Raw genomic sequence first — 13,278 nt, 5'->3', positions numbered from 1 at the left:
GACTGCAAGTTCGACTGACTAGATAATTAATATTTAACTCTTCTTTCCAACCAAGCATTTTAGGTTTTAGAGCAGCAACTTGGCAGGTACTCAAGAAGGCCTCTGATTATCTCTTTGCTTGGGCTATAGTTGGTGTTGTTTGGTAAGCACATGACCTTGATCATGTTGTCTACTTGATCGGCGGTAGTGGTGGCTATCGGGAGAGGGCGATCGACGACGGATTTCTGGGGGAGCCAGTCGGCGCTACTTTGGGTTGAGATGGTAATAATCCATTGTATTATGAGTTACCAAGCAATGGTAAGAGTAGAAGAGCAGGGTCCACTGTCGGGGTTAAGTGAATTTTGCCCACTCAGCTTCCACATGCTGGACTGCATGGGCTCGAGGCTCCTAATGTTGCTATGCTACACCCGCTCGAGGCCCTATTTATGGCTAATAGGTGTGGGCCACTCTGGGATAGCTGTCGGCTTCAGAGCTACTTCTTTTTTCTAAGGTGACTGGGTCTCTTCAACGTTGATATACTTTGTAGTTTGTTCGAGCTGATGGTCGAAGTCTCTTGGAGGCTTCCTGATAACTGAGCAGAAGAAGTCATTATTTGTAAGTCCCTGTGAGAAGGCTCTTACCAAGATTTCTTGAGTGGCTGATGGGATGCCCATAGTTATTGGATTAAATCTCTTGATGTAGGCTTGCAACGCTTCCTTAGGCTCTTGTTTCATCGTGAACAGGTTGACATTCATCTTCTAATAACGACAGCTGCTAGCAAAATGCTGAAGAAAAGCTGCTCGGAAGTCTTTGAAGTTATAGATGGAGCCAATCGACAGGTGTTTCAACCACCTTTGCGCCAATCTAGAGAGCGTGGCAAGAAATACTTGACACTTAATTAACTCCGTCGGTGTATTGGTGGAGCATGGTTATATTGTCGAATTTCAGTAGATGGTCCTTGGGGTCAGTTGACCTTGTATACTTCCTGATCGTTAGAGGTCTGAAGTGAGGTGGCAATTGTTGGTGCAGTGAGCACCAGATGATCGAACCTGAGTTTTGATTATAGCAAAGGGTTCAAAGTTAAGTTGCAGTGTTATCTAACAATTTGAATGAGCTTGTAGGAAAAGTCCTAAGTGTACTTAGACAAAAGTCCTAGCTGCGGTTAGGCAGGTGGAAAACCTTAGAGGGTGGTAACCCTAGGTCATAGGGGGTGGTAACCCTATGCGGAAAGTCTTGGCGGGTCGAGAGCTTCAGGCAAAAGTCTTAGGGGGTGGTAACCCTAGGTGGAAAGTCCTGGTGTCGCGAACCAGGTGGAAGACTAGACGGGCCGGGAAGCGGAAGTCTAGTGGAAAGTTTGGAAGCTTCGAGCTCTGAGCAAAATTTCAGTCGATCTGGAGGATCACACTGGCAACAGGTAAATCTCCTAAGTGGAGTAGGTGAGGACGCGCTCCCTGTAGAGGGAACAGTAGGCGTCGGGTCGACCTAGGGTTTCCGGTTGGAAATATGAAGTCAGACCCGGACAGTTCGATGACTGTCGACTATCATTTGTTTTATCATTTCTGTGCTAACTTTATTTTGCAGGGTATGTGTTTGGGACTAACACATTTTGTAGGAACAAAGAAGTAACTTAGGCCTCGGATGAACAATGTTCGAGGCGCCTCCATGGGGCTTGGAGGCGCCTCAGGTGCAAGCCGAAATCAGCTGTTCAGAGGAGCTGGAGGCGCCTTGGACCAGGGCTTGAAGGCGCTTTGAGGAGGCTTGAAGGTGCCTTAAACCTGATAAGGTGCGACCAGGTTTGCGCTGATCCACCCGTGCGACTCGGCGGCCTGGAGGCGCCTTGGACAAGCTTGGAGGCGCCTCCAGCACAATATAAAAAGGGGGCCGAGGCAGCAGCTCAATACAACACCTACCGAGCAATCCTTACGCTACAAGCTGCTAACGAGACGATCCCGAAGTGCTGCAAGATCATCCCGACGACCCGGAGCTTCAGTTTTTCATCTCTTTGTTGTCGGTATTAAGTTAATCATTGTTTTTCTGTACTTAGATTGTAACCATTATTTGTGATTATAGTTGTTGCCCAACGTAAACGCTCAACGAGCGTGGGCCTTGGAGTAGGAGTCGTCACAGGCTCTGAACCAAGTAAACGACCTATGTTCTTCTGTATTTGCTTTTATTTATTTCCGCTGCGTTTTCACTCGACACGTTTTAAATTGAACGAAATAGCCACGAGCGCTATTCACCCCCCCTCTAGTGCTTCTCGATCCAATAATTGGTATCAGAGCGGGGTTGCTCTGAATTGTACAACTACCATTCGAGTATTTTTTTTCGTCGCTTTCTCGTTCGTATAGGGTAAAAATAAATAATATTTTTAGCGCTATTCACACCTTTCGTTTTTTCCCTCCAAAATTATTTTCGAAAAATTCATTTTCATCTCTTCACGGTTTATTAGTATTGATAAAATATCGAATTTGGCAAAATTTGAAATAATATTTTTTTAATATTTTTAATAATATTTTATTATTTTTTCTCGAAATTCATGAATTCCTATTTCTATCCTTCTACCACACTGCTAATCCAGGATTAAGTCCCGTGACAAGTTTTTTTGTTCACTTTTTCATGCAAGATTCAATGGCTCTCCAAGAAGGCTATAGCATCACTCGTCCACCGCTCTTCTCCGGCGAAGACTTCGGCTACTGGAAAGGCCAAATGGAGTCGTACCTGCAAACCGAGTTCGAAGTCTGGATGATCACCAAGACTGGGCTCGAACTACCAACTGATGGCACCGGCAAGCACTACCATTTGAGAACTGGGACATGAACATAATCAAGAAAGTCAAGGTAAATGCCAAAGCAACGTATACACTTCAGTGTGGATTAATGAATAAGGAGCTGAATCGCGCCAGCCCATTCTCAAGCGCCAAGGAGCTGTGGGAGAATCTGATTCAGTTACACGAAGGTACCCAAGTAAGTAAGCATAATTTAATAGACAATTTATTTAAATTAGATGAACAGTATGATACTACTTCGGCCGAGGAAGGTATTACGTTGGTTGCAGGTACAAGCAAGACAGAGGAAGCTAAAAAGAAACAGATGATGAAGGCAACATGGTTCGAGTCTTCAGACGAATCCGAGACTGACGAAGAAGAACCGGCAAGCTTCCTCGCACTACTGGTACTAGCATCTGTGGCGGAAACTGAGTCCGAATACGAGACAGATACCGAGAGCGAATTCGGATCCGAGTCCGAGAAAAGCCACGGATCCGTATCCGTTTCCAAGGGACCCAAACCCGCTGTAAGTTCTTTAATTTCTAGTATTAACTTAGATGATACGGAAACTTAATTCCTTACTTATTAAAGAAATTGGCTAAATTCAACGTCCGGGTCAAGTCACTCCAAAAGGAGGTAATAGCCCTTAAGGAAGCGACTGACTCGAGTTCTTTAAATGATCCAGTTCAAATTGGAAGTTTAACTCAAGTTCAACAACTTGAGGAAGAAAATTCCAATTTGAAAACTCAAGTTAAAGAACTTAAAGACATATTGGAACGGTTCACGTTGGGTTTCAAGAATCTTGATTTGATTCTTGGAAAACAAAGAGTCGTTTACAATAAATCCGGACTTGGATTTAAGCGAAAACGAAAATATAAATCATATTTGTCAATTATAAATAGATCAAATAGAAATATAGTCCAAGCATGGGTCCCCAAGTCAACCTTGGCTAATCAAGTTGGACTTGGTCAATACTGGGTCCTCAAGGATCAAGTACATTACCTTGATAGACCTTATCGAGACTATGATCTAGGGGGAGCAAAAAGAAAAATTATCTTAACCAATAAATAAATTATCTTAATAAATAATTAATTAAAATAAAATTATTTTAATAAATAAAAATCATCTTAACAAATAAATAAATAAATTATCTTAATAAATAATTAATTAAATTAAAATTATTTTAATCTTAAAGGAATATGATTAAAGAAAAATCAATAATGGAGGCTCCAGAATAGCTGACACTTCCAAAAGGGAACCTACCCGATAGGGTAACTAGACGCAACCTACCCGGCATGGTAATTAGGACCAGAATAAAAAGGGCTAAGTTTAACTTGACCCACGGTACTGGTAAAGTATTGGATGATAGTACGTTAGGGAAGCTTAGTCTATGCATGTCTAGGAAGATATGACTTCGACCTGGTGCATTTGGCTAAGTGGAACTGACCGAAGCTACCCTTTATGGATCGTAACTAGTTAAACCAAAGTTTTGTACTAAGTTCAGTGGATAGAATTATTTGGAAAACCTCGAAGGCATGATTACTCTAATGATGTCCAAGTGACTCACCATAGCCCAGAAGTTTATCCAAAGAATGTCTATTTGTTGAGTCCAAAACTAAACCTGAATCTAACACAAAGTTAAATCAAACCCTATAATTGAACCTAATTCATCTCACAAAATTATAGGATTCCCTGATTTGAAATTTAGATCGGGTGAGATGACTAAGAATTAAATTAAATTAATTCAAATCAAATTACTAAGTAATAATTCAAATCTAATTAATCATTCAAATCAAATTAATAATTAATTATTCAAATCAAATTAGTAATTAATAATTCAAATTAATAATTAATAATTCAAATTATATTGATAATCAAAACTCAACTTAAATTAAAAATATTTTTAAAACACTTTTATAAATATTTTAAAAAACTTATTTAAAAAAGTTTTAAAAACTTATTTTAAAAAAATCTTTTAAAACTTAATTTCAAAATTATTTAAAAAATCTTTTAAAAAATTATTTTAAAAAATCTTTTAAAACTTAATTTCAAAATTATTTAAAAAATATTTTAAAAAATTATTTAAAAATATTTTAAAATTTAATTTCAAAATTATTTGAAAAATCTTTTAAAAATCATTAAAAAAATCTTTTAAAACTTAATTTCAAAATTATTTGAAAAATCTTTTAAAAATCATTAAAAAAAACTTTAAAAACTTAATTTCAAAATTATTTGAAAAATCTTTTTAAAATCATTTTAAAAAAGAAAATCTTTTAAAACTTAATTTCAAAATTATTTAAAAAATCTTTTAAAAATAATTTTAAAAAATCTTTTAAAACTTAATTTCAAAATTTTTAAAAAATCTTTTAAAACTTAATTTCAAAATCTTTTAAAAATTATTTTATAAAGACTAATTAATTTCAATCAAAGTATCAATTATTTTAATTTCGAAATTCAAATTCATTATCAATAAAATTTTAATTCTCAAATCATATTTTCAAATTTGGATTGCAAACTCAATTAATTTGTAACATATTTAAAAATAAAAAATCACTGAAAATACAAGTTTATATGACAATATATTTAAATAGTGATATAGTTAAATTAATTCCATCTCACACTCACTAATAAGCTAAACAAGTTTGATAACCTAGAATGGATGAGATGAAAAATGAGGAATATATATTATGTTTTTTTTATGCTTGGATTCTAGGACCCTAAGGACTTATTTTGGTATTAATTAAGGGGGAGTGAGTGGTTTCTTTAAAATTGTGTGGTTTTAATTATTTTTAAAAGTTAAACTCTTTTAAAAAAAATTAAAGCAAATCCAATTTTTTTTTAAAAAATATATCTTTTAATTAAGTTTTAAACCTTTCATCATCTTATACTTAAAATTATTTTTAAACCATGTTATTTTCAGAAAGCTACATAAAGTTCATTTTAACAATATTATTTTTCAGGAAAAATTACTAAGTATTTTTACATTTCTAATTTTCTTTCAAAACAATCATCTTCAAAGCTGAAGTTTCTTTTTGGCTAAGTATTTTTCGAAAAGGTTTTTTAACTTAACAAAATATTTTTCAAAAGCTTTTCAAAATTTAACTAAGTATTTTTTTTTACAAAAAAAAAGGTCTTTCAACTTTAGCTTTTCAAATTTGACTAAGTTTTTTTAAGCAAAGGATTTGACTATGTTTGTATGACAAAATCCTTTTTTAAGCTAAGTAATTAATCAAATTTTTATCAAAATCTAAGTACTTAACTATGCTACCCTTTAGGGGGAGCTTAAAATTAAATAGAATATTTCTCTCTCTTCTTAATTGTTTTTTATTTATGTTAAAGGGGGAGAATAAAGTCAAAGTTAAGAAATCAAGAAATTATACATAATGAAAGGGGGAGCATAAGCTTTAAATTTTATTTATTATGCATTCTTTTATTTAATGTTATGTTTTACTTAACTTTGAACCAAGGTTGCCATAATAAAAAAGGTGGAGATTGTTGGTGCAGTGAGCATCAGATGATCGAACCTGAGTTTTGATTATGGCAAAGGGTTCAAAGTTAAACTGCGATGTTATCTAACAATTTGAATGAGCTTGTAGGAAAAGTCCTAAGTGTACTTAGGCAAAATTCCTAGCTGCGGTTAGACAGGTGAAAAACCCTAGGGGGTGGTAATCCTAGGTCATAGGGGGTGGTAACCCTATGCGAAAAGTCTTGGCGGGTCGAGAGTTTCAGGCAAAAGTCCTAGGGGGTGGTAACCCTAGATGGAAAGTCCTGGTGTCGCGAACCAGGTGAAAGACCGGACGGGCCGGGAAGCGGAAGTCCAGTGGAAAGTCCGGAAGCTTCGAATGCTGAGCAAAAGTCCAGTCGATCTGGAGGATCACACTGGCAACAGGTAAATCTCCTGAGTGGAGTAGGTGAGGACGCGTTCCCTGTAGAGGGAACAGTAGGCGTTGGGTCGACCTAGGGTTTCCGGTTGGAAATCCGAAGTCAGACTCGGATAGTCCGATAACTGTCGACTATCATTTGTTTTATCATTTCTGTGCTAACTTTGTTTTGCAGGGTATGTGTTTGGGACTAACACATTTTGTAGGAACAAAGAAGCAACTTAGGCCTCAGATGAAGAGTGTTCGAGGCACCTCCATGGGGCTTGGAGGTGCCTCGGGTGCAAGCCGAAGCCAGCTGTCTAGAGGAGTTGGAGGCGCCTAGGATGAAGCTGGAGGTGCCTTGGACCAGGGCTTGAAGGCGTCTTGAGGAGGCTTGAAGGCGCCTTAAACCTGATAAGGTGCGACCAGGTTTGCGCTGATCCACCTGTGCGACTCGGCGACCTGGAGGCGCCTTGGACAGGCTTGGAGGCGCCTTGGACATGCTTGGAGGTGCCTCCAGCACAATATAAAAAGGGGGTCGAGGCAGCAGCTCAATACAACACCTACTGAGCAATCCTTACGTTACAAGCTGCTAACGAGACGATCCCGAAGTGCTGCAAGATCATCCCGACGACCCGGAGCTTCAGTTTTTCATCTCTTTGTTGTCGGTATTAAGTTAATCATTGTTTTTATGTACTAAGATTGTAACCATTATTCGTGATTATAATTATTGCCCAACGTAAACGCTCAACGAGCGTGAGCCTTGGAGTAGAAGTCGTGACAGGCTCCGAACCAAGTAAACGACCTGTGTTCTTTTGTGTTTGCTTTTATTTATTTCCGCTGCGTTTTCACTCGACACGTTTTAAATCGAATGAAATAGCCACGAGCGCTATTCACCCCCCTCTAGCGCTTCTCGATCCAACAACAACTGATCGTCTAGGATTTCTAGGGAGAACTGCCGGTTGATCTGCTCAGGAGAGTCGTCGAGTCGGGGTGATTTGTATTTTCTCTTATCCCGGACGGGGCACATTCTCGGATGATGATCCTTGCGTCCTTTGGGTCGACCATACTCTTCGGAGGACGTACGAAATAATACCCTGTGATAGGAGATTGGCGTGTTCGGTGCTTTCTAGAAGGCGCCAGTCGATTGGTGATTTGGCTTGCGACTGATAGGATCTTCTGCTTGGGCTCTTAAATCAGCTCGCTGACCTATCGCTAATACAACTGGGTCATTCAGCGCTCGGCAGTTGATTGCCATCTATTGTCGTTCCACCATCTTTGCAGTTGGGGTATTTATTAGAATTTTCAGTTCTTCTTGGGTTAACGTCACTATATTGAATCGTCCATCGTCTTCCATCTTCACATTTTGGATTTAGGTGTATTCCCACAGACACCACTAAATATAATTTTGTCCGAAATCTGAGAAGACGGCTAGTTAGGAATGTGACTTTACGGTTGACTGAATGAAGACTCCGTGTTGTCCAACAAAACCAAGAGCGTTAGTGCCAGACGGGCGGGCACGTTCTCGGATGACGATCCTTGCGTCCTTTGGGTCGACCATACTCTTCGGAGGACGTACGAAATAATACCCTGTGATAGGAGATTGGCGCGTTCGGTGCTTTCTAGAAGGCGCCAGTCGATCGGTGATTCGGCTTGTGACTGATAGGATCTTCTGCTTGGGCTCTTAGATCAGCTCGCTGACCTATCGCTGATACAATTGGGTCATTCAGCGCTCGACAGTCGATTGCCATCTATTGTCGTTCCACCATCTTTGCAGTTGGGGTATTTATTAGAATTTCCAGTTCTTCTTGGGTTAACGTCACTATATTGAATCGCCCATCGTCTTCCATCTTCACATTTTGGATTTAGGTGTATTCCCACAGACACCACTAAATATGTTTTTTTTCCGAAATCTAAGAAGACGGCTAGTTAGGAATATGACTATGCAGTTGACTGAATGAAGACTCCGTGTTGTCCTACAAAACCAAGAGCGTTAGTGCCAGGCCAGGGAAGAGATCTCCAACGGTGGTCCTCCGACGCTCAAGTCAGTGCTCGGTTCAGTGGAGAATAATATAAAGCAGCAGAGAGTGTGTAGAATAATGGAGTATCGCATATCTATGCCTGTGAATAGAGACCCCCTTTTATAGTGCCACTGTAACATCTATGCACTCATCCCAATGCATGTGCATATTTTCCAAAATGTCTTAGGAAAAGATAAGTCAAAAAGTATCCCTAATACCTTTCTTTAAGCGAGCACACAAATATCTGATGTGACAGTTTAGAAGCTTCTAAAGTACTATTTTTTACTGGGCATTCTCTGTTGTTGGCGACACACACTTCCAAAAGAGTATGATAACATATGCATGTGGGTCCGCTATAGGCGGACTGGAGGTCGCTCGACCGTGACGTCGCCAATTCGGCCATACAGAGCAAAGCTACTAACCTATCCTTAACTCGACTTTCCTGTTGTCGGATGGCTGCCTTTTGTCCAATCATACATGAGGTTCGATTGGTTAGGACGGTGGACCAGAAAACTTACTATTTACCTCTTAACCTTATCCGCGAGTTGCGAAGGATGACTGTTCGGATGGTCTCATCCGATCGACATTGAAGGCCCGTTCGACCAACCTTACTTGATTTGTAGTCGAGCCTTTGACCATTTTAATTAACTTTGACCTACACGTTAGTCGATGTTTATTACTTTGACCCACTTTTGGGAGGGTCCATCTTCATCGCCATATCAACACCCATCAACTAAATTCAGAAAACACGAAAGCTCTGACGTTGTGCTCTAACTTTACTAATAATTTAATTGTCGTAAGTATACCTGCATGGAACTTGAATCCGGATTATTTAAGAAATATATCCTCTCATGTGTGTCTAAATTTATTTATTTAATTTAATGAATTATTTAAATTTATTTATTTTATTCACCTTCAATGAATATAATTAAATTTTTACCAAACTAAACACCTCCATAAAAATGAACTATTTATAGTCCTAACTAATACCACTAACGGATTCTGAAAACTCTCCTATTTAGACGTACCAAAATTTAAAAATTTTAGAAATTAATTATGGGTCATCCGTATATTTTGGTTAAAATTGGTTGATTGTTAAAAAACAGCAACATACTGAAAATGTGTGACCGTGATATATATTTTTAATATTTTAAAATTTCGATATGTTAAATAAATAATATGAAACCTGCCAACATTAAAGTATGTAATATTTGCTTCGAGATGCAAATTTGGCAATTAGCGAAACAGATTGTGCGTCGCATATGGAAGTATGGGTGTCACCAGGCTGCGGCGCATACGCGGAACGCACTTCGCCGTCGTGCCACACAGGTCACCGGGAATAAACAGTCAATAAAATATGTGAGAATCCCAGGAACAGATCTCGGCGGTCCCCCGCTCCTCGCTCACCCTCCATATTCGGTGATACATCATCCTAGTCGTCCATCTTGGATGCCTTTCCAACTCATTTGACTCGATGTTCAAGACCCGTGATCCCCGCAGAAGACGTTGCGCTTGTGTGGTGTTAAAACTGTTCCGGCGGACTTTCTTACCGCCCTCTTCTTCTCCTCGACTTCTCCTCTTCCAGTCCATAAATACTAACCCTAATCCGTCGCATCCTTTCTTTACTAGACGCCATTTCGACGAGAGAGGTAACGAGCAATGGATCTCTCGACGGCGATGTGGACGGCGGTGGTAGTCGGAGCTGCCGCCGTTTACTGGTTCGTGTGGATGATGGGCGCTGCGGAAGTGAAGGGCAAGCGGGCGGTGAACCTCAAGATGGGATCGATCGCAAAGGACAAAGTTCAGGACAAGTACAAGCAGTACTGGTCCTTCTTCCTCCGCTCCAAGGAGGACATTGTCGCCGCCTCCGACGACGACAAGGTGCCGGCCTTCGTCGACACCTTCTATAACCTCGTCACCGACATCTACGAGTGGGGATGGGGCCAGTCCTTCCACTTTTCCCCTTCCCTCCCGGGCCTATCCCACCGGGAAGCCACCCGCAAGCACGAGGAGCGCGCAGCTGACCTCATCGCAGCTCGACCCGGCCAACGGATCGTCGATGTGGGATGCGGCGTCGGCGGCCCGATGCGCGCCATTGCCTCCCACTCCGGCGCCCACGTCGTCGGCATCACGATCAACGAGTACCAGGTCGGCCGCGCCAGTGCGCACAACCGCAAGGCTGACCTCGATGGACTCTGCGAGGTCGTCTGCGGCAACTTCCTCGAGATGCCCTTCCCCGACGCATCCTTCGACGGCGCCTACTCCATCGAGGCCACCTGCCACGCCCCCTGCCTGGAGGACGTTTACCGCGAGATCTTCCGCGTGCTCAAACCAGGCGCCCTGTACGTGTCCTACGAATGGGTCACCACCGGGCTGTACCGGCCGGACGATCCGCGCCACGTCGAGACCATCCGCGGGATCGAGCGCGGCGACGCCCTCCCAGGACTCCGCGCTCAGAACGAGGTGGCGGCGATCGCGCGCCAGGCAGGCTTCGAGGTGGTGGAGGAGCGCGACCTGGCGCTGCCCCCGGCGGAGCCATGGTGGACGCGTCTCCAGATGGGTCGCTTCGCCTACTGGCGCAACCACCTGCTGGTCTCCGTCCTCGCCGCCTTGCGCATCGCCCCGAAAGGCGTCGTCGACGTCCACGAAATGCTTTACGAGACGGCGCGCCATCTTAGCGATGGCGGCGAAACCGGCATCTTCACTCCGATGCACATGATCCTCTGCAGGAAACCCCTCCTAATCAATCAGTAATCCCTCCATCGAACAAGCTCACTACGCAGATTCCAGAAGCAAGAAACAAAGGATAGCGATCATTGCTTTGGCTTATTAATTTCAAGTGTGTGTTTTTTATCTTCAAATTCAGGTCTTCGGTCATTTTCCTACCTATCTATCTTCATTATTTAGATGATCTTTGGATCGCGTTCGCTATTTAATGCCAGATTTTACACAAAACTGTATCAAGTTCTCCGTGGCCACAAACATTTTGATTTCAAAATCTGATATTCGGGGGACATTTGTGGAAACAGGGAGACTGCTGTTCTGGTGCCAGTGCGGCAGCGATGTCAGAGTCTCTTAGTTGTCAATGGCGTCCATTTGCCTTTTTGTAGTGTCCTTTATTAAAGCCAAAAGCTACGACTGTTTGCGGTGGGGGCTTGTCGGCTTGATGACGGTCCTTTTAAAACTATTTATTTATTTATAATCCGCAGAGAGCTCTTGCTTTTTAAGCAGAGATGTAGCCTGATTTATCTTTGTCCGTGTAGTTTATCATGTCAACTGTCAATTTAGTCGAAGGATCGTGAGGTTTAAATTGTGTGGTAAATGGCAGATGCCGAACCTGTTTGCCATCTGAAATGTGTCTTCAAGGAGAGTTACCGGGATCCCTCCCCACCTACTGCAATGTAAATATTATGTGAGCAAAAAATTATATTTGTCTTTACTTTTTTCCGTGACTCGTGTTGGCGATCCCGTTGTAGATCCACGTGGATGAGATCAAGTCAGCAGCAGGTAAATGATACTTGTCTCTATTTTTCTCTTTCTCCGCCTCTCTCTTCTTCACAAAATTATACTTCCTTGTTGTAGTGGCTTTTTCTTAGAATTTTTCCTTTTCCTCATACCTACGATTTCCAGTCTTCATTCTCCGTTTCTGACCGTCTTCCTTCTTCCTCCGCGACGACCTCTGCGACGACCGACCTCCCTTTGTGAAAGATAAGTGTGTTTTTGTTTCCGCATAGTCCTAATTTTGTGGAGAAAAGAGAGGCAGAGAAGGAGAGACCTCGCTGTTAAGACTGTTAATTTCTGAGCAACCAATGACCTCATCCTTCCTCCTCCATCGACTACCTCCGCCACTAACCTACCTCCCTCCACGACCCTCAGCCCTAATTTCTCTTTCTCGTTCAGAGCCAAGCAGCAACAAGGTGAGAGCAGTTTGTGTCCTATTGTATACAGATTCGCGCCTTTTATATATATATTGAGATAATCTATTGTTGAACATCTAGATATTGGCTCATGTTTAGAAAGAATCATTGTAATTAAACTATACATACATGTATCTATAAGTGTTTAGAAAGAATGTTGATAGGAGAGTTTGTAAAAAATTATTTAGCAGGATTGTTTTTGAAATGTGTAGAGGTTATGCATACAAATACAAATAATTTCGTTCAGACATATTGTTCACTTTTCAGGGTCTGTTCTCTATTTCTTTTCTGGTTTATGTTATTAACTTTTCTCTTAATAAATGTAGGTGAAGAAACTATCATGGTAGAAGGAAAATTTGATTCAAATGAGATGAAGGATAACACTACCCATGCGTAGGGATGGCAATGGGGCGGGGCGGGGGCGGGTTTGCCATTCCCATCCCCGCCCCGTTTTCATTTTTTCGGGTTCGGGGATTCCCCGAACCCGAATCCACGGGTTCGGGGATTCCCCATCCCCGCCCCATTTCTAAAAGAAAGCATGATTTCGCATCCTAACTTACTGAACTTTAAACTACCAATATAATTATATACTCATCCTAGCTTACTGAACTTTAAACTACCAATATTCACGTTTATTAGATCTACTTTAGTTTTTAAACTTGAGTACTTGACTCGAGATAAAATTGATAATATGATAATATGATATAATTAAATTATAATTCGATATAAAAATCATT

General features: G+C 41.1%; 1 protein-coding gene across 1 annotated transcript; it reads left to right on the top strand.

Annotated features, from left to right (window-relative positions):
* The first annotated feature begins 9,874 nt into the window (after nucleotides 1-9,874).
* Nucleotides 9,875-12,063, top strand: LOC121996786 (24-methylenesterol C-methyltransferase 2-like). Its single transcript, XM_042550900.1, has one exon. It carries the CDS (start codon nucleotides 10,284-10,286, stop codon nucleotides 11,376-11,378), a length of 1,095 nt encoding a protein of 364 aa, XP_042406834.1. The 5' UTR covers nucleotides 9,875-10,283; the 3' UTR covers nucleotides 11,379-12,063.
* Nucleotides 12,064-13,278: the final 1,215 nt, after the last annotated feature.

Source organism: Zingiber officinale, chromosome 6A (genome assembly GCF_018446385.1).
Source record: "Zingiber officinale cultivar Zhangliang chromosome 6A, Zo_v1.1, whole genome shotgun sequence".
In the NCBI taxonomy this organism is placed as follows: domain Eukaryota; kingdom Viridiplantae; phylum Streptophyta; class Magnoliopsida; order Zingiberales; family Zingiberaceae; genus Zingiber; species Zingiber officinale.
The sequence above is the reverse complement of the archived record's forward strand: the minus strand, read 5'-3'. Positions and strand labels throughout refer to the sequence as shown.

Bases quoted from the DNA above. Each gene is read 5' to 3' on its own strand.
- LOC121996786 (XM_042550900.1), top strand. From the start codon at position 10,284: ATGGATCTCTCGACGGCGATGTGGACGGCGGTGGTAGTCGGAGCTGCC.